We start from the raw sequence: 20,456 nt of genomic DNA on the forward strand, positions 1-20,456 counted from the left end.
GCTCGCCGCAACTAGAGAAAGCCCGCACACAGCAACAAAGACCCAATGCAGCCAAAAATAATAAATAAATAAAATAAATAAATTTATGAGGAAAAAAACAGCTGCACTGGGCAAATCACTTAGGCTTTTTTGCCTCGCCTTCCAGAGCTACACAGCAGGTATAAGGGATTATCCACTTCATGTTGTTGTTGTGAGGATTAAATGAGTCAGTTCATGTAAAATGCTTAACACCGAGACCCTTAGGAAATACTGAGTACGTTTTTGCCGTAACTACCATTGAGTCCACCTCATTCACTTTATCCACCGAGGCTGAGTTCTGTGTGCTCAAGGCCTCACAGCTGTTCTCTGCTTGTACTGCCCTTGCAATCTTTGGATGAATCGTATTCATCCTTCGGGTCCCAGCTAGGAAGCTCACGTCCTCCAGGATGCCCTCCAGGCTAGGACCCCTGGTCATAGATTCCCCGGCACCTTCTACTTTGATTTCCAAACACTTTTCACAAGATAACTGGCTTGCTTGCTATCTGTCTTCTGCATAGGCCACCATATAGCCCAGCGCCCAGCCCAGTACTCACACAGAGAGACTTTGTTGGATAAATGAAGGGAAACTGAACGGATACAGTTAGTGTCAGAATTAGCACTGGGATGGAAGCTTTTGGTCACCCATTCGTGTTCTTTCTGGAATATTCCATATTCTCCCTGGAATTTTAAGGGAGTTTCTTCATTGACTTCATACCAATTTGTTTATTTTTCAGGTCACAATTTGTAGAGTGGCATCTTTTTAGTGAATGACCAGCTCTTTCATTTTATAAACAGAATTTGTTTCCGGAGCATTGTAGGAACTCAATAAAGGTTTCATTTTGAATAAATAAATCAGGTACATGCTTAACAAATTGTTCTTATGTTTTACCAAATTGCCCATCTTGTAAATAAATCAAAGATTAAAAAATCATTTGGTTTTAATACAGTGCTTCTGAAGATAAAACCTAATCAAAAACGAAAACAGAAACACCTCTTGTTCACGGCAAAATGCTTATTGCCTTGGGGAATTATGTGCTTTTCTGGAATGCTTTATTCTTAGCTTATGACTGAAATCCATCTTGTGGCCATCTCCACAGGTACAGCATTCTCCCCCAGACCTAATCCTCTGTGGGTTTGGTCCAGGCTCCCCACCTCCTGCCCGGGCCCCTTCTCTCTGACCTTTCCTTTGAGGGCTCATGCCCCCCAGTACTGTTTGCTTATCACCAAGTGAACCATTTAAGTCTTTCCTGGAGTCTCCCCATTCACTTTGTCTTAGAACCTTTAACTTCATATCCTCCCCTGGCCACACCAGCCTCTCACCTCTTACCTATTAGTGGTTACTCAGCTGAGAGTGGCCCATTTTCTCATTTCCGCCGTGAATGGCCCTGCCAGGTGGCCCTTCTCATGACGCCATTTTCCAAAGAAGAATCAGATGCCCAGAGAGTTTATGTAACTTGCCCAGGGCGGCTCAGCGGGTCAGTGAGAGAGACCCAGCCTCCAGAGCCCGTCTCCTTCCCTCCCCAGGCTCTCGTGTTGGACCAGGCCTTGCTCAGCCCCTCCACCCTGGGCCTTCACCAGCTCTTTCCCAGCTCCCCCATGTCTCCCTCTGTCCTCTTCTCCCTTCCCTGGAAGCCTGGCAGCCTCCAGTTTATGCCCCTCAGTTCCTCACTTTCATCTTGGGTCTCAGCCCTGAGTGGCCCCTGGAGGCTCTCGAGTTTCCCACCCCTCAGTTTAGGCCCGGGGTCTGTTAGAGGCCCGACCTTCCACCCTCACTGCATGGCCAGGTGAGGCCCAGGGGAGGAACTCTTCCTTCATTCCCATCCCGGTATTCTGGAAGCGTGTGTGTGCAGGTGCACACAGACACGTACACACGCACACGTGTGCTCGCACACACGTGGGTGGGCGTGCAACACATATTCACACACATGCAGTCTCATACGAGTACCCATGCACGGATGTGTGCTTTTCCCGTAAGCACGCACACCCACATTCCCGCTCTGCAGCGTCCTGGCGGTCCTGGCCCTCCCCTCCCCCATGGCGCCCCAGGACCCTGTGTTTGTTATGGCAACAAGGCCCTCCCCTCCACCCCTCAGTCTGGGAGGGCAGAGTTCCTTGTGGCCAGTCTCCAAATCTTAGAGATTATCATCTTTAAAGAAATGCAAGGAACCTCTGGGTGGGTGGGCGGGCAGGGGGAGGGGTGCTTGGTAGCCTGTGGGTGAACCTTTAATTATTAGCTGCGGCCTGTTCGAGCTTGTTCTTTTGAAATAACCTAGAACAAAGGGCTGGTGATTAGGGCTGTCCCCTTGGGCCTTCTCTCAGTCTCTGGAAAGATGCCTACCCACCCCCACTCCCCACCCCCAAACACTGTTTGGTCTGCCGAGGGCCGCCATGATGAGTCCCACTGGGCATTTTCCCTGGAACTGCCCAGTTACTAGAGACGGGTCCAGAAGCATCTGAGCCTGCACTCTGGGCTTGGCTGCCTCGTGCTTTGCCAAAGGCCACTTCACTGGATACTCTCCTTTGTTCCTAAGACACACCATTGCCACTCCTGTCCCCTAGCACTGTCCTAGTCAGTGGATCCTCCACATGTGCCCCATCCCCTTTCTTGCTTGTCCTGACTCCTCTTGGAAGCCCCTTTGGCCAAGGAAAAGCTATTTCCTGTCCATCCAGGGACCATTTTCTTTCCTTCCCTTTGGCTTTCAGTTGCAAGTTCACACCACCTCAAGTTTGCCAGACACAGAGAGGAACTTCTCACACTGCAGGACGGGAGGAAGAGCCCTCCACTTCTCTCTCGTCTCCACGAAGTGCTAAATCCAATCAAGGACCATAAATATGAAATTGAGCATTACCCCATCATCAAGTGCAGACCAGTCAGCTGTCAGAACCTTCCTTCCCATCTGACAGATCTGACACTTAACACAGACAAATATTTTGCTTTCGGGATGGAGCTAAAAACCATGCTTTTCACATGGACTATGGGGGAGGTTTTCTGGATTATAGAGGCCTGCCAGTGTGTGCGTGCGTGTGTGTGTGTGTGTGTGTGTGTGTGTGTGTGTGTGTTTGTGAGTTTCTGTGTATTATATATTTAAGGTACATTGTGATACACTAACACTAAAACCTGTGAATAAGTTCATCCTTCTTTTATTACTCATGTAGTTATCTTTCAGTTTTTGGCCTTTGGGGTCATATGTTGAGTAGCTGGGCAGAGGGTCTGAGTGGCCCACTGTGCTGAATGGATTCATAATTAACTTCAGGTGGTAAGGATGCTCCACAGTGAACATCCTGAATGAGGTACTTGGTGGTAGCCATAGCATTCCTAGTACTGATCTCCTAGGAAGGGAGAAAATATCCAAGAGCTACTTAAAAAATTAGTAGATTTTTTTTTTTTTTTTTTTTTGCGGTACGCGGGCCTCTCACTGTTGTGGCCTCTCCCGTTGCGGAGCACAGGCTCTGGACGCGCAGGTTCAGCGGCCATGACTCATGGGCCCAGCCGCTCCACGGCATGTGGGATCTTCCTGGACTGGGGCACGAACCCGCAACCCCTGCATCGGCAGGTGGACTCTCAACCACTGCGCCACCAGGGAAGCCCTAGATTTTCTTTTTAAAAGCAGTTTTAGGTTTACAGAAAAATTGTGCAGAACTGCAGAGTTCCCACCTCCCTTCCACATTGTTTTCCCAATTATTAGTGTCTTATGATAGTGTAGGATATTGGTTACAATTGGTGAACCAATATTGATACATTCTTATTAACTAACATCCGCAGTTTACATTAGGGTTCATTAGGGTACCTAGTACATTAGGATACTCTTTGTGTTATACATTCTATGGGTTTTGACAAATGCATGATGTCAGGTAGCCACCATTATAGTATACAGAATAATTTTACCACCCTAAAAAATTGTGTTCAACCTATTCATTCTAGCCCTCCTCCTGCAACCTCTGGCAACCAGTGATTTTTTTCACTGTCTATAGTTTTGTCTTTTCCAGAATTTGGAATCATACAGTATGTAGTATGTTCATACTACTTTCTTTCATTTAAAAACATGCATTTAGGGTTCCTCCATGGCTTGATAACTCATTTCTTCTTACGGCTGAATAATATTCCATTATCTGAGATGTCCCCCAATTTGTTTATCCATTCACCTACTGAAGGATATCTTGGTTGCTTCCAAGTTTTGACAATTACGAATGAAGCTGCTGTAAACATTCGTGTCCATAAGTTTTCAACACGTTTGGGTAAATACCTAGGCTAAAACGACTTTTTAAAATATGATTTTAGACCCTTTTTTCCTAAAGAGTCAGAAGGAAAGTCTTCTTCTCCTTTTTCTATTTAAATCTCCAAAGACAAAGCAGGAGGTGGAAATAAAGCCAAAAGAGGTTGAATGTTCCCTTCATTTGGGTAGATTAAGTACATTGATCTGGGCAGATACTGATGTAGCTACCTTTCCATTAACTAGTCATGGAGGCAGTTAGATTGGTTATCACTGAAATCCTTGACCAAAGGGTATGGGTAAACAAGCCATTAACCAAGTTTGTTCTGAGCATTTTTCCTAGGGGTTGGGGTGGGTGGCTATGGGATGCAATGGGTGAAAAGAAAAACTGATTTCATTTTTCTCATTTTGCCTAATAATTACATTTTAATGCCTTCTCCCCTGGTTATATGACATTTTCCCGGTTTTAAAAGTGGGCTTTTTTTTTCTTCTACATTTTTCTCGTTTTAGCCTTCTATTTATATCATTCTTCTAATCGCTGTGGTTGTTCTCTGGGCTTTTGTGGCCCCAGAATTATCCAGCTTAGTCTTATTACTCTCGACAGTTGCATTCTTTTCCCTCGCCTCTTTAAGCCGTTTTTCTTTATAGTATTTGTTCTGAACCAAATATCTCCTTTAATGCCCTAGTGTGGCTTCCATGCTTCCCAGGGAAAGAGGTTTAATTTTGCTGGAAACAAACTGTGGCTCTCCTTTAGATTAAAATAATGCTGCTGCTTTATAATCAGTTTTCGCAGAATCACAGTTTGGGCTATTGCTGGCACACTGTTTTTCTGAGTCTGTGCAAGTGGCTGGGAATTACCGTATTTGCTTGAATATAAGGGTGCTGTCTTCTGTCCCCATTCTCTTCAGGAAAGAACACGTGCCTTACAGAGTGCTTGCAAAGTCTCTGACAGTATGGGGGCACAATCTCCATTTCTTTATTTTCAACAACAAAGGACCAGTTAACCTTGACCTGACTCACTGAGGACTTTGGGAACTCTAGAAGTCGCCTGAGGAAACCAACAGAAGGGGAGGCATTTTGCGTGGCTTTAATAATAACTTCTAAAGAGAGATGACTCACAATTGTGATAGTTTGTGAGACCACTCTAAAATCGATTCACTCAGCAGATAATTTATAGAGATTTTAAATGGGCTCTTGTTATTTAAATGACTTGGGATAATATTTCCGGCAAGCGCGCGTCACAGACAGATTCGAAAAGTGCTTTATCTCAAATATCCAATCAACTTAAAGATCATCTTACACTGGAAACAGCGGGCGATGATTCTGCTGAATCACCTGAAGCAGGATTCATCCTGCCCCTGCCTGCCACACGTTTGAATGAAATTGTGTCGTAAAATGTGAGGGTGTGGGAACAATATTTCTACAATTAATTATGTTAAGATGGTAGTATATGCTCTTAACTAGGAAGGTGCCGCTTCGTAGGTCAATAGTATAAATAGTCATTTGATAATTTCATTGCATTTCTAAAATTTATATATTTGTGTTTTCCAAAAACCCTTCTGAGGGGCAGGGTCCTCCCACTGGGAAAGTGCGGAGGAACATCTTGCACTGGGGGTCACCCTGCATTTGGACATATGTGACATCTTTTAAAGCCTGGCACAGTTTTCCAAGTGTATCGTTTCATTTGAATTGAAGTGCAGGTATACAGTTCTTCCCGTTGCTGGTGCATGCGGATTAGAGACTATCGATTTACCTTCCCCAGCTGCCAGGTTCAACGCAATCTCCCTTATTCAAGTGTCCAGCCTTAAGGCTACCGGCCACCTTCCAATTTTGAAATCCACTGGTCACTGTTTAGAGCCCACCTTTTTCTGCACTTGACTCCTTAACTCTTCTCGTCTTGAAATGCTGCCCTTTTGTCGTCCTGGGCCAATACTTCCCCGACTCTTCCTTCCCAGCCCGCTCTGAATGTCGGTGTTCCCACCAGCATGTCGTCCTTGGTCTTTTCACCCTCATTCTCTTCCCTCTCCCTGGGCATCTCATGTCCTTTCCAGGCTCAGCTTCTACCCATACTGAGGTTGAAAATTGATAGTCTGTAGGCTGGATCTTGCCTGCAAGGTTGGCCCACGCACTGTGATTGTTATTGTTGTTTTAAATGTGAATTTGTTGCCAACATTTAAAAAACTGGGATCGAATCTAGATTTCTGGCTTCTCTTGGGAAGCAGGATGAGGTGGCAGTGCTGAGACCAAGCTGTGAGACACTGTCCCCGTTAAATGGGACACTTTTGCTCTCCTGGCTACCACAGTCCTAGCAACTGCTGCTCCCCTTGCCTCTGCACTTTGAAGAAGTGCTATCAGTTGCCATTTTTGTTTATCATGACCACACTATTCTAGTTCTAACAATAGCGATAAGAGGACAAAAATAATCCTATTGGCCATGTCTCTTTTCAGAAGTGGGAAAATAAAAGCTGGACCAAGGATGCTGTGTTTCAAAACGATGGAAGAGATCATTTTGTGTGTGTACAGAAGGGAAGAATATTCTTACATATTTAATGTTCATGGTGTGTCTGAATTGACAGGCTGCAACTTAAGAGGCTCAAGTATAAAGAGGTTTATACTTTTGCCTGTGTTTTTTCCTTCTGAAATCCCAAATGATCTCTTTGGTAATGTAGATTCATCGGTATTTGCTGAGTATGGAATGTGCAAAGGTACTGGGGCATAGTGGTAAGCAAGGCAGACGTGTTTCCTGCCTTCAAGGGGCTTACAGTCAGCTTGTACAGATACCACAGGCCCCTCACACTCAGCATGACCCTGAGTGCATTTCTCCCTCCCACCTTCTGAATCATCTCAGTGTCCATGATCAAAGTCACCCATCTGATTAGCAATCTTCATTCCATCTGCAAACTTAATTTCCTTTGGTCATGTAATGTTAACACATCCTCGGGCATAATACCAAGGATTAGGACCCTGACATCTTTGGGGTCTACTTTTCTACCCACCATAATAGCTGATTGCTAAATCGATTAATGTATTATCACTTGCCAATTTGTGGATTGGGCTCCAAGCATGGAGGTTGTAGGACCGATAATTATGTTAGCTTTCCATTTTTTTTTTAAAAAACTGTTTCCCTGAATCTTCCTTACTCTGGTGGGTTTTGCTCACCGTCTCACAAACACGTGGCCACATTTGTATTTCCCTGACTGTTCCAACAGTGCCTGCCTTGAGTGATGCTTCCACTGTCTCCCGGTCTTAATAACTTCCAAGTTTCAGCTTTGGTCCCATTTCTTTTGGAAGCTTATTGGTTCTGCCCTTCCTGCTCCCCATCTTATCTGAAATCCTTTAGCTTTTTCAGTCTGCAGCAATTACTTATATCATGTTTTATAAATATTTACTTATTGATTGTGTGAGTTTTGGCAGAAAGCCTTATGGGTTGGTTCAAAGTGGCTCTAAAGCAGTTTGTTTCCCTTCAGAAGCAAAATGTCATTCCACTGTTTCAAGTGCTTGTCTGAAATGTTGTGTGGTTTTGTTTATTTCAGAGACTTGAAGATAGAAAACTTGCTGCTAGATGAAGACAATAATATCAAGCTGATTGGTATGACTTTTTTTTTAAAGCAAGATTATCCTTTAAGTGCTGTGTTATCAATTCTCAGTTATTTGTTTCTGACTTTGAAAATTATCATGATCTATCTCTAAACCCCAGACAATACTTCTAGTTCACCTCCTTTTACCTGCAACATTTAACAATGGTTTTGAAAAAGAAAATTAATTTGAATAATTTAGACATAAAACATGTTCTTAGGATTCTTCAAACTTCTGCTTCTCTGTTAAGTCAGACGGAGCTGAACTTTTATAGGGCTTCTTTTTATCTGAATTCACGAGAACGCTTCTTAAAAATAGTGGAAAATAGTTTGGTTCAGAAATGCCGCCCTTAGCTTGGCCATGCCTTATTTTACTTTTCAGTGAATGTAGAGGCACTGAAATAAGGGGGAATGTGACCTACCTTCTCATTTGAATATCTTTAGCCAAGCCCTGTAGTACACTGATGGTCGTGCAAAGAGAAATCCCCACAGAGGGACCCTTTAGAGGTCTGTCCCAATCGGAAGGAGGGTCCAGGATGGAGTGAATCATAATTGGTTCACAAGTCAGGGTCCAGAAGAGAATTCACTCCATGGCTTATTCTCTAGAATTTCTGCTTTTGTTTGCCTGTCTTGTTGCTCTTGGCAAAATCTCAGGGCATCATTTTTCCACCCAGATTTTAGCATCATCTTTTATTCCTTTCTTTCTTTTCCCACCTCAAGTGCAAGTAATTTCTTCCACCTCAATGGCTTGAAAAAACTTTATATTAGAAGAAAAGAGAAGGATCAATAGAACTTTGTGATTTTTTTTTTTTTTTTTTTTTTTTTTTTTTTTTTTTGCGGTACGCGGGCCTCTCACTGTTGTGGCCTCTCCCGTTGCGGAGCACAGGCTCCGGACGCGCAGGCTCAGCGGCCATGGCTCACGGGCCCAGCCGCTCCGCGGCATGTGGAATCTTCTCGGACTGGGGCACGAACCCCTGTCCCCTGCATCTGCAGGCGGACTCTCAACCACTGCGCCACCAGGGAAGCCCAAACTTTGTGAATTTTAACTTTTGTACCCAAGAAGGAAATTTTGTTTGTCAAATACTGAAAACCATCTCAAGACTTTCTAAAACATATCATTCAAGTGACCAGTTATATTCTTTGGGAGTCCAGCTGGCTTCCAACCCAGTAACAGTCAAGAGACTGCAAGGGACTCCAGACCCCTTGGCTGCGCGATTAGGCACCACTGACAGGCGTTGATAAATACACCCATTATTAGGAGATTAACAATTAAGAGGAAACCAGTTTTTTTTCCCCAAAGATTTTATAGGAGGTATTGTTAAAAGATTCCTGGATGATTCAAAGAATTTTTTTTTAAATCAGATTGTTTTACTACTGCATTTGAGTTGTCCTGAGGGCCAAATGCAGCAGCGCTAAACAAGGCAGACATTGAAATGCCTGCAGGATGTCTTTCTGGTCCTGGTTTCCAGGATCTGCGGCATTAAACAAAGGCATGTTCCGGTGAGGGATGGAGGAAAGGAGATTGTTTTTTAGGTTCCCTGGCAGGGTGACCTGGAACTTGTCTTTGGCAAGTGTGTAGGTGACAGTCACAGAGTTGCCCTAAAGCTGCAGAGATTGTAAGAGAAAAGGTTGTGTGAAGGCTGGATGTCCACGACCGTACGAGTAAGAATAATTCACTTCCCCTGCGCACCGTCTATACTGAGGCTGGTAATTCCAGCAAAGAGCAGGCCACCGGCAGGGGGTCTCCCTACCCACCCAGCATCCCCTACACTGTTTCTTCCCTTCACTTTGCCTCCCTGTCTGCCCCTGTGCTTGCTTTCCCTTCTCTCTCTTCAAATGATAGCCCTAGACGACCATTTGTGAGAGTATACAGTGTTGAAAAGCACAGATCTTTTCGTTGCTGAGAAGATCCTCGAAGAACCAATCTCTTGTCAACAGCAGATGCATTTAATAAGTAGCTCACAGATTGGCTGCATAATAAACCCTCTTAGAGGAGACCGGTACAAATAAGATGAAGACAGGATGGACCTAAATTAGAGCCCACAGTTGCCTTGGGATGAGAGGTGGACCCTTTGGATACCAGGGACCATTTTACTCAATCATCATCTCCCAGCTTGACAAATGCTGGATTGGTACCCACGCAGGGATTTCAGCTCATCCAGACAAAATGGGCCATGTCAGAAACTGGAATTCCCAAAATGGCTGGAAAAGAGGCTCTGATAATTAGATGTCCCTTTGTTAGAACTTTTCACTTGGCGCCTACTTCTCTCATGATCTGCTAAAACCAAACTCCTAATGGAAGGAGACATTATGCCATCCCAGAGGGCAGCTGGGAGTTGCGTTTTGTTTAGCAGAATCTGTGTTTCCTCATTTTTTTCATAAAGAGGAGGCCGAAGGAGGGGAGGGAAGATGCTGGAGGCAAGGAAGGCCCAGTGTCTTGTGGGTTTTCTTGCCCCTGGGTTGGGCAATTTGGATCAAATGTCTCTACAACTGTCCTTTTGCAACTTGAAAGTCCTTTGAACCTTTTCTTCAAAGGAATTACCTAGTTGTTTATTCAAAGGTTGATTATAGCTATTACCATTTTCTCTTAATAGTTTCTCTTTGAAATAATCTGATTTAAATAAATTTACTTAAGCCATGTAAGCCATGTTTCAAGTTAACTAGAATTAGCTGGAATGAGATTTGATTTAATCAGGATCCTTCCCCCGCACCCCCTTTAAAAAAAAAAAAAGCAGTTTGATGTTTTTAGTTTAGTATAATCTTAAAATGTATCAGCCACAACTTAAAACGGTTTTGCACTTCAGTTTTCCAAAACAGCGTTCATTTGGACGACGTCTTTTCAAATTCATTGTGTAGCTCCCAGAAAATTGAGTGATAATTGGCTTATGCGTTTACCAAATCTAATTGAGGCAGACCCATGTGACATTACTGGGAGGCCAACTTCTCCCTAGTTTCACAATTCTAATTATAGGCATATGTGTAAAATTTTAATAATTACAGTTATGAATGTGAAACATATTAGTTATTTCTCTACAATATATTTTAAATTAAACCCTTTCGACTAGGTCAACATAAGTCACTTAAATGTAGATTTTATCTTCTGCATTCCCCAGATCCTCTTCTTATTTATCTTCTTGAAACTTAAGACAAGGCAAGACGCTGTGTGCACAAGCTTGCCTGGGAGCACAGGGGGTGATCTGGTCTCTTATCTCCCCTCCGCTGCCCTCTTTTAAGATCAAGCACTTTGTTGTAGACCCCAAGTCAGGAGGTGAGGGAGTAATTGAAGGAGTTGTGGGTTTTTTTGTTTTTTTGTGTTTTTTTTTGCGGTACGCGGGCCTCTCACTGTTGTGGCCTCTCCTGTCGTGGAGCACAGGCTCCGGACGCGCAGGCTCAGCGGCCATGGCTCACGGGCCCAGCCGCTCCGCGGCGTGTGGGATCTTCCCAGACCGGGGCACGAACCCACGTTCCCTACATCGGCAGGCGGACTCTCAACCACTGCACAGTTAATGGAACCCCACGGAGATTCGAAAGGGAGGCTTTTAGTTTAGGGGCTCTTAGGAGATTGGGCCTCTAACATGACTGTTAAAGAAATATTCCTTGAAATGTTGGCCCGGTTAATATGATGTGTATTCCATGGCGCTGCCTCTCCGTCTTACCAGAGTGGGTGATCTTCACACACTGGTTGCTTCCTTAAATTTCCTTTGGGAATTTTAAACGCCATTCAGTTTAAAGCTCAATATGATTTTTCTACTTGTGATGCCCCCACTTCTCCTACTTCAGTGATACTACAGGGTGGGACCTGAGAGCAGGGCCCTCAGATCCTTTTGAACAGAGATCTCCTGCTAATCCAGGAGAGCCGTGGAGCCCCGGAAGGGCCTTTTTGGGCAGGTTACGTGCGGCCTGCTATTGCAGGCTGGGCCGATGGGAAAAGAAATCGGGGCCTTTTGTCCCCCTATTTGTCAGGGTGGGAGTGGAAGAGTAGAGAGCAGAGGAAGAGAGGAGGAGGGAGATTAAGAGGAAGGAATAAAATCATATTTTAAAAAACTCTCCCAAACAAAGGAAGAGTCAAGTATGTGAACAGGCAGCATTCCTGGTTGGTTTCCTCACCCCAGTTTTGGTTCTGATTCTTCATTCGAATCTTGAGCTGAAGAGTTTGGGTGATCTTCAGAGCCTTGATGTGTTTTCAGAGCTCTGCTTGGATGGGGTTCTATTTATTTATTTTTAACATTTTATTTATTTATTTTTGGCTGCTTTGGGTCTTCGTTGCTGCACGCGGGCTTTTTCAAGTTGCGGCAAGCAGGGGCTACTCTTCATTGCCGTGTGGACCTCTCATCGTGGTGGCTTCTCGTGTTGCGGAGCACGGGCTCTAGGCACGCAGGCTTCAGTAGTTGTGGCATACGGGCTCAGTAGTTGTGGCTCGCGGGCTCTAGACTGCAGGCTCAGTGGTTGTGACGCATGGGCTTAGCTGCTCCGCGGCGTGTGGGATCTTCCTGGACCAGGGCTCGAACCCACGTGCCCGGCATTGGCAGGCGGATTCCTAACCACTGAGCCACCAGGGAAGTCCTGGGGTTCTGTTCAGAAGCGCTCTTTCCTTATACGGCTTACACCAGCGACTGTGGGGAGAAGTTTTGGTGGTGCATCTTTATCCGTGGTGTGTGAGTAGCTTCGCGGACTCATAGCACAGACCCACCCTGTGTCTCTCCTTTCCTGAGCTTTTCCGCAGCTTTCACGAGAGCCATGGCTTTGCAGGTGGAGACGTGTTAGCCTCAAGGAGAAAACAGTCAACGAAATTAGATGTATATCTTGCCAGCTGAGAAAGTGCGAGGGTTTTGTTCCCGATGTGGAGCCTGTCTCCGACCACAGCCCCTTTCTGACTGAGCCCCGGGGCCTGAGCCTTCTGTTTGGGGACCAGAACCATAATATTTACATTGAAGTTCAAAGGAGGAGCCATGCTCTTAATTCTTCAATCAACGAAGATGGAGGAAAGATATCAGATGAGCACCTAACACTAACAGCCCTCTAATGACCTGTCAGTTACAGGATCTGTAAGATCAAAAGTAAACACAGCACAAAAGGCACAATGGACCCAGTATGGCTTTAGATGTGCCGGGCGCTTCTTTCTTCTTCCCCCCGGCCTTAATCATCCAGGACCAAAGCAATGCTAGGAGGTCATTTAGTCTAGTTCTCATTGCTATCTTTCTGGCGTTATTTTTCCGGCCAACGCTCAGCGTTGTCTAAATTGTTGGGTGTATTTTTCCCCCCTCGTCAAATCACCATATGTTGCCTCATGCATTAGGAGCATTTTTAAGAGACTTGCATGAAAGGAAAGAATTCAGCCAAAAAAGTCAGCTCTAACTGGTGGGATCGCATGTCACCTGGGGTGACACCAACACCAGCCAGAGAAAATCAATCTTCCTTCGGCTTTTTCCCACTTGGCCACTTGGAAGCCAGCAGGCCGACTCCAAGGACTTCTGCTCGTTTTCTCCTTCTGCCTTTAGTCCTAGAAAGCAAGCCTGTCTTTTTTTCTGGATGACTCATTTCCAAGATTTGATGAAAATATGTTTTGGTTCAACATACTTTTTAGCTCTCGCTGGATTTGACTGTGAGGCCTGATAGAAAATGTTTCCAGTTCAGCAAGGGAACTTTTGTCTTGAGACCCATACCCAGAGGTTACGGTTCACAGCTGCTGGGTTTCCTTTTGGATGTGAAATGATGTGTTAGCCCGAGAGAATGTTTCCTTTCCTGCTGCTTCCCCCAACCCTCCCCCCTTTTTCATTTCCATGGTTTTCTAATTCAGGGCTGGTTTTGTCCTCCCCTCTTTGCAGACTTTGGTTTGAGCAACTGTGCCGGGATCCTGGGCCACTCCGACCCGTTCAGCACACAGTGTGGCAGCCCCGCGTACGCCGCGCCCGAACTCCTTGCCAGGAAGAAATACGGCCCCAAAATCGATGTCTGGTCCATGTGAGTTATTGAGCTTCTAAGACTGAATGCGCCCTCCTGCTGTCTCCGCTGTTCCCTTCTTATGAAATAACCTTTGAGTATTTGATGAGCATGAATTATAATTATAGGCTCTGGGATATATATGCAGTGATTCTTTGGGGTCCTGATTTCCACCTCTGTTCTTTCTGTCTTTTCTCCACCAACTGCCCGAAAGGCCTTTATCAAAATTCATTAACGTGCCGGAAGGGAAGAAAACAGAGGCGTGCCCTCGCCGAGATCACGTTCTGGTTTCACGGGTCACTCATATCCTTCCCCTGCTTGGAGTCTCCCAAAGCTTTTCACCAGCATCAGCGTAAATCCCAGCCTTGCTGCCTGGCCCCAGACCTCATGGGTCTGCCCACCTCTCCTGCCTCTGCACCTATCACCCCACCCTCTGCTCACGGTTCTTCACACATGTCAGCTTCTGTTTTGTCTTCCCCACCTCTGGGCTTTGCACTCGCTGTTTCTTTTCTTTTATTGAAGTAGAGTTGGCGTATAATATCGTATTAGTTTCGGGTGTACAACACAGTGGTTCGACATTTAGGTATATTACACACTGGTCACCACAATAGGTCTAGCAACCATCTGTCACTGTACAAAGTTATTGCCGTATTATTGACTATATTCCCTATGCTGTAGGTTACATCTCAGTAACTTATTTATTTTATAACCGGAAGTTTGTGCCTCTTAATCCCCTTCACCTATTTTGCTCAAGCCCCCCCATCCCCCTCCCCCCTGGCCAGCACTCGCTGTTGGTTTTGCCTGGAATGCCATTTCCCAGCTCTTTGAATGGCCCGTCCACTCCCACATTCCGGTGTTTGTCCAGTGTCACCACTGCAGAGTCCATCTCTTGTTCCGGGGATGCCAGCACCTGGCACAGAGCCTGGGCTGGAGAGGGTTGGAGGGAGGGAAGAAGGAAGGTAGGAAAGAAGGAACGAAGGAAGCTAACTGTCCCCTTTGCTCCTCAGGACAACCTGTGAGGCCGGCTCTTACCCTCTTTTACACAGACAGGAGGGCAGCTCTGTAGTTAGAGTGGCCCAGAGCCACCCAGCCTGTAGGTGTGGGAGCTGCGCTTTGCACTCAGGGCTCTTCACGCCTCAGCCTGAGCTCCCGGTTCCTTCCCTCTCTCCAGAGGATGTGTGAAGGCTGCAGGTAGAGAGGGTGCCGTGTGCTGCTGACTTGCTGGGGGCCACTGGGGTAGGGGGGAGTGGCAGAAGGAAGCAGAGGCAGAGGATACCTTCTCTTTGAGGTGCGCTGGGTGGTGTGACTGGCAATGCTAATCCCAGACTCTTTTTATACTGTGCCCAGACGGGCCTCAGAATCCTTCTCAACACAGCCCTCCAGGCAGCCAACACCAATGGATCAGAGTCAATACACAGGTGAAATCCATTCTTGGTGTCATAAGTGTCTGGTACATAATCTGCCCTTAATAAGTATTTACTTATTAATGGGTGACTATGAAAGTTTGAGTCTATAATCATTCTCTCTGCTTAACAGTTAGGGTACGTATTTAGGCTAAATGGAAAGCTTTCAGAGGGATGATCTGTGTACCAAAAAAAAAAAAAAATGTGGAGAATGGGGAGTCTGAAAGACCAGGGGTTCAGGGGTGTCACGTAAAACTGTGGTGACAGGCAGTGGGGTGGGCGACATAGTGATCAAAGGGAAAGAGAGGTTGGAGAAGAGGTGACAGTTTGCTCTTGAGGTCCTGCTCTAGAGGGGACTGGATAATACAGTGTCGTCCCTGGTTGTCATGGTGATGAAGCTCAGCCTGTGTGAGAGGGACCCTTTCTGGCCCACGACTAACAAAGCAGGCACCTCCGCAAAGTCTAGAACTGCTGGTAGAAGGAAGGAAGGAAGGAAGGCAGGAAGGCAGGAAGGAAGAAGCCAGTGGATTGTCAGAGCTGTAGGAGAGCGCCTGGCCTTATAACCAGCCTGGGGTCACTCGTCCCCTTGTGCTAACACTAAGATGGGGACAAATCATTTATCCTGTGTGGGGAAATACAAAGGAAAATGAAAAGCACAGGCTGCAAAAGACAGCACCATCTGAGGGTCAGTATTAAGCTCGGACTTTGTTCCTACTTCTTCTTCTGAGTCCCTTGACGTGGGAAAGGAATCCACATTTAGTGACCACAGATGCTCCACTTCTTAGTTTTGGGGCCCCATGATTAAAATAAAGGGACTTGGGACTTCTCTGGGGGCACAGTGGTTGAGAATCTGCCTGCCAATGCAGGGGACACGGGTTCGAGCCCTGGTCCAGGAAGATCCCACATTCCGCGGAGCAACTAAGCCCGTGCACCACAACTGCTGAGCCTGAGCTCTAGAGCCCGTGAGCCACAGCTACTGAGCCCGCGAGCCACAACTACTGAGCCCACGTGCCACAACTACTGAAGCCCGCATGCCTAGAGCCTGTGTTCCGCAACAAGAGAAGCCACCACAATAAGAAGCCTACGCACCGCAGTGAAGAGTAGCCCATGCTCGCCGCAACTAGAGAAAGCCCGCGCGCAGCAACGAAGACCCAACGCAACCAAAGATAAATAAATTAAAAAATAAATAAATAAAATAAAGTAAAGGGACATGGTCCATTGCCACCTGCTGTGTCGCCATCCATCCAGTGATTCTACCCAGAAGTAATGGTGGCCTCGGAGGAGGGCAGGTAAAGGGGAAGCTGCAGGAGGAATGGAGATGACCCAAGACCAGGATGCCCGGACTCTCGCCTCCCGCCTCCACCCTGGCTGCTGGCCTGGTAGGGCTGTGTCTGGGGCAGCTGGACACTTCTTTGCTAACCTCCACTTAATCGCATTTTTTTCCAGAAGATGATGTGCAGCTGAAAGTCTCCTGAAAGCTCTAATAGGGCCAATATTCTTAGTCATGATACCATCAAGTAATGTATGTCAAAGCCTTTGATAAACGGTCAGACACTTTACAGACACTGGGCTTCAGCTGATCACGGCAAAGCTCTGGAGGCCCGTGTGGGATGCGTCCAGGTAGACCAGAAACCGCAGCCCCTTGAGTCCCTGTTCTGGTGCCCTGAGGTGGGGAGTTGAGGTGGAGTAAATTCTTACCCTTGCTCAGCTACAAAGGGTCATGTTTTATTCCTTCTTAGAAACAAGGTTTCCCCAGAGCAGCTCTGTGTTAGCTGACACTCTGGAACATTCCCTAGGGGATGAGACCACATGACCCACACCTAATTCACAGGGATGGTATAAACTCGGCCCTTTTTAGAAGCTGTTGATAAAGCTTGAAAAACAAAAGGAAGCTATGTGAGCCCTATATTGGCTTACTAGAGATTTGTTCATTCAGCAGATATTTGTGGAGTCAGGCCCTGTGCCGAGTTCTGAGTGCACAATGGTCCGTCCTGCTCCTGTAATGATCACTGTTAACCCTCACATACCTCCCGCTGAGTGACGAGCAGCGTTCCAAGGGCTCTGCGAGTTTTAGCTCATCTCGTCTGCCTCACAGCGCTTCAAGGGAACGCTTTGTTGTCCCACTTTACAGATGAGGACACTGAGGCATGAAGAGCTGAAGGCACTTGCCCAGATAACACACACAGCTTGTGTGCGATCAAGCCAAGATGGACCGAGGGGGTTTGACTCTGGAGTCTGCCTTTCATCGTCACCCTCTACTGTTTCTACTATGTTGTACTTCCTCTTGTAGGATTTACAGACTAGTGGGGCAGACGGACAATTTTTTAAAAAGCTGTAAACTCAGTGCGGTAATGGCTGTGGAAGAAGTGGGCGGGATGCAGGGAACAAGGCTGGGGGTGGCCTCTTGAGAAGACCTCAAAGCCAAATCCTAAGTATGAGAAGAATCAGCTATGGGAAGAAGAAGGTGTGGGAGAAGGCTGTAGGCAGACAGAACAGGATGTGTGAAGGCTGTAGAGTGGGAAGGGGTGGGAAGGGGTTTGAATTTTGCACTAAAGGTAGTGAGAGACTATTGGACAATTATAAGCAGGTGGGCAACAAAAAGTTATGGATTGACTTGTGTCCCTCCAGAAAAAGGTATGTTGGAGTCCTAAACCCCAGGACCTCAGAATATGACCTTACTTAGAGATTGGGTCTTTAATGAGCTAAATGAGGTCATTAGGATGGGCTGTAGTCCAATATGATTGTGTCCTCACATAAAGGGGAAATTTGGACACAGAGAGAAGACTATGTGACAATGAAGGCAGGGATCAGGGTGATGGATCTAGAAGCCAAGGAACCCCAGATGGCCAGCAGACCACCAGAGGCTCAGGGAGCAGCAAGGAACAGATGCTCATTCACTGCCCTCAGGAGACACCAACACTGCCAACACCTTCATCACAGACTCTGCGCCTCCAGAATTGTGAGATTTCCTTTGTTTAAGCTCTGCAATCTCAGGAAAGGTGAAAGGTGAGTAAAAACTCACCACTCCAGATCCCAAGAGCCATTCTCCTTCCCAGTGAATCAAGTGCGCTAACTGACAAGTGAAACGGACTAGCTGAAGTCTTGGTCACCCCTCACAGCCCCCCAGCAGAGGTCACCAAAAGGTCAGACCATATACCGAAGTCTCAGTCCTTGCTGTTCCCCGTACATTATTGGCTGCATGAAAACCAGAAACAAAAGAAAACCACCAACATGTAGAATTTCATTCACATAATGGTGGGAGAGTCCCTGGAGCAAGAGAGGACAAGCCTTGGTGCAGAAGCACTTTTCAAGATGCCTCTGTGTTACCTTTTCTCATGTCTCTTTGGGCAAAGCCCAGAGTCAAGAGGAGAGAGAGATTCCACCCCCTGATGGGGGAGTAGCAAGGAATTTGTGGCCTTTGTCTTTTTTTGTTTGTGTGTTTTGCAATTGAACATACTTATCTACTCCTATGGACAAGTGTGTTCCCCCCCAAATTCATATTTTGTAGCCGTAACCCCCAGTGTGATGGTATTTGGAAGTGGAACCTTTGGCAGGTCATGAGGGTGGAGCCTTCATGATGGCATTGGTGTTCTTTTAAGAAGAACTTGCTTACTCCCTGACGTGTGAGGACACGGGGAGAAGGTGGCTGTCTACAAGCCAGGAAAAGAGACCTCCCCGGAACCTGGCCACGTTGGCACCCTGATCCAGACTTCCAGCCTCCAGAACTGTGAGAAAATAAATTTCTGGTGGTTAAACTACCCTGTCGGTGGTATTTTGTTATGGCAGCCCAAGCTGACCAAGATACCTGCTTATAGGTGACCTAGAAGTCTCACCTGAAAACAAATAGAGCATGTCAGGAGGCACGGTGCTGAGAACAAATGAGGATGCCCAGCTGGGTTAAATTCAAGAAGGCATCAGAGGAGCCTTTAATCTGCTCCTGAGGGATGACATGGAGTTTGCCAGATGGAGAAAAGGAGGGGAAACTTTCCAGGCAGAGGGAACAGCCTGTTCAAAGGCGGGAAGTTGTGAAAAGTCTGATTCCTCTTGCTCTTAATCTTGGAGAAAACAAAACTTCAGAACCTTCCTTGAGAGATTAATTTTCCACTGCTTTGGGATGTTTGTGTCTGAGACACTGGTTAGGTTTCTGTTTGGTGCCCACGACTTTGCTGGCGGCATTGGAAATGGAAAACCCAAAGAGAATTTAATTTTAAAGGCTGTTTAAAAAGAGAGTGAAAGTGGGACCAATTTTCTCCCTGGGTCAGACACCAGTATTATAAAACATCCCTTTTATTGTTCTGAAAAAATAAAATGAAGAGTTTGCTTCCGAAATCAAAGCAAACTCCCATCTCCAGAGGTTTCTTTTGGACCTTGACAGAGGGATGGGGCCTTTCTTCAAGACTTCTGACACTGACTCAGGGAGAAAACCAGCTTGTCATTCAAGGAAAGCTTGGGAAAGAAAGCTCTTCCCCACAAATGGGGCCCCCAGGATCCTCCTCCTCTAGTGAATCAGGAATTAACAATGGAAATGGAAAAAGACGTGTGCCATCTTGGGGGACTCCCGTTATTTTCAATGGTCATTGTTTTTGTATTTGAACTATATATGAATACCTTTTTTTTTCTTTTTTTTTTTTGCCGTACGCGGGCCTCTCACTGTTGTGGCCTCTCCCGTTGCGGAGCACAGGCTCCGGACGCGCAGGCTCAGCGGCCACGGCTCACGGGCCCAGCCGCTCCGCGGCACGTGGGATCCTCCCAGACCGGGGCACGATCCCGTGTCCCCTGCATCGGCAAGCGGACTCTCAACCACTGCGCCACCAGGGAAGCCCTATGAATACCTTTAAGATCATTCGCTTCTTTCCTTTAACCCCTGTGAATGAAATATCTATATCTCTATCTCCAGTGAATTTTGAAATTTCAGACACAAATATTAAATACCCATTCTGGTGCAGTGAACTTTTTTTATGGCAACTGACTTTTCCTCAGAGTGGCATATATGCTAATTAAAAAAACCCTTTAATGCAGATGTACTTTTGAAATGAAAAGAATCCAAATTAACTTAATTTTCAAAATATTACAATGCTCTTGGGAGAACTTCCGTGACTCTCTAAGGGTAGGGAAAACAGAAAGTGAGAGTTCTATCCCCAAAACATTGAGAATGCAACATTTTTTCACCAAAGTCGCTCTTTGCTTTCGTGGGGGCATCTGAGGTGAGGGAAGCATTTTTGTGAAGACCTGGTACTTAGTGGAGTGTCCTGCACGATACACCCAGACCACCTTCCCAGGCTCAGTGAGTCTGTTTTCACTTTGTGGGA

At 46.2% G+C, this 20,456-nt stretch overlaps 1 protein-coding gene across 2 annotated transcripts in view; it reads left to right on the forward strand.

The window, feature by feature from the left end:
* The window catches only part of HUNK (hormonally up-regulated Neu-associated kinase), a 113,362-nt gene that overhangs the window by 51,606 nt on the left and 41,300 nt on the right, over positions 1–20,456 (forward strand). For both annotated transcript variants that reach the window (XM_073804438.1, XM_033856016.2), the window contains exons 3-4: positions 7,763–7,818; positions 13,630–13,765. In XM_073804438.1, coding sequence (XP_073660539.1) covers positions 7,763–7,818; positions 13,630–13,765 — 192 coding nt within the window. The remainder of the gene's footprint in view (positions 1–7,762; positions 7,819–13,629; positions 13,766–20,456) is intronic.

The sequence above is a fragment of the Tursiops truncatus genome, chromosome 4, assembly GCF_011762595.2.
Source record: "Tursiops truncatus isolate mTurTru1 chromosome 4, mTurTru1.mat.Y, whole genome shotgun sequence".
In the NCBI taxonomy this organism is placed as follows: domain Eukaryota; kingdom Metazoa; phylum Chordata; class Mammalia; order Artiodactyla; family Delphinidae; genus Tursiops; species Tursiops truncatus.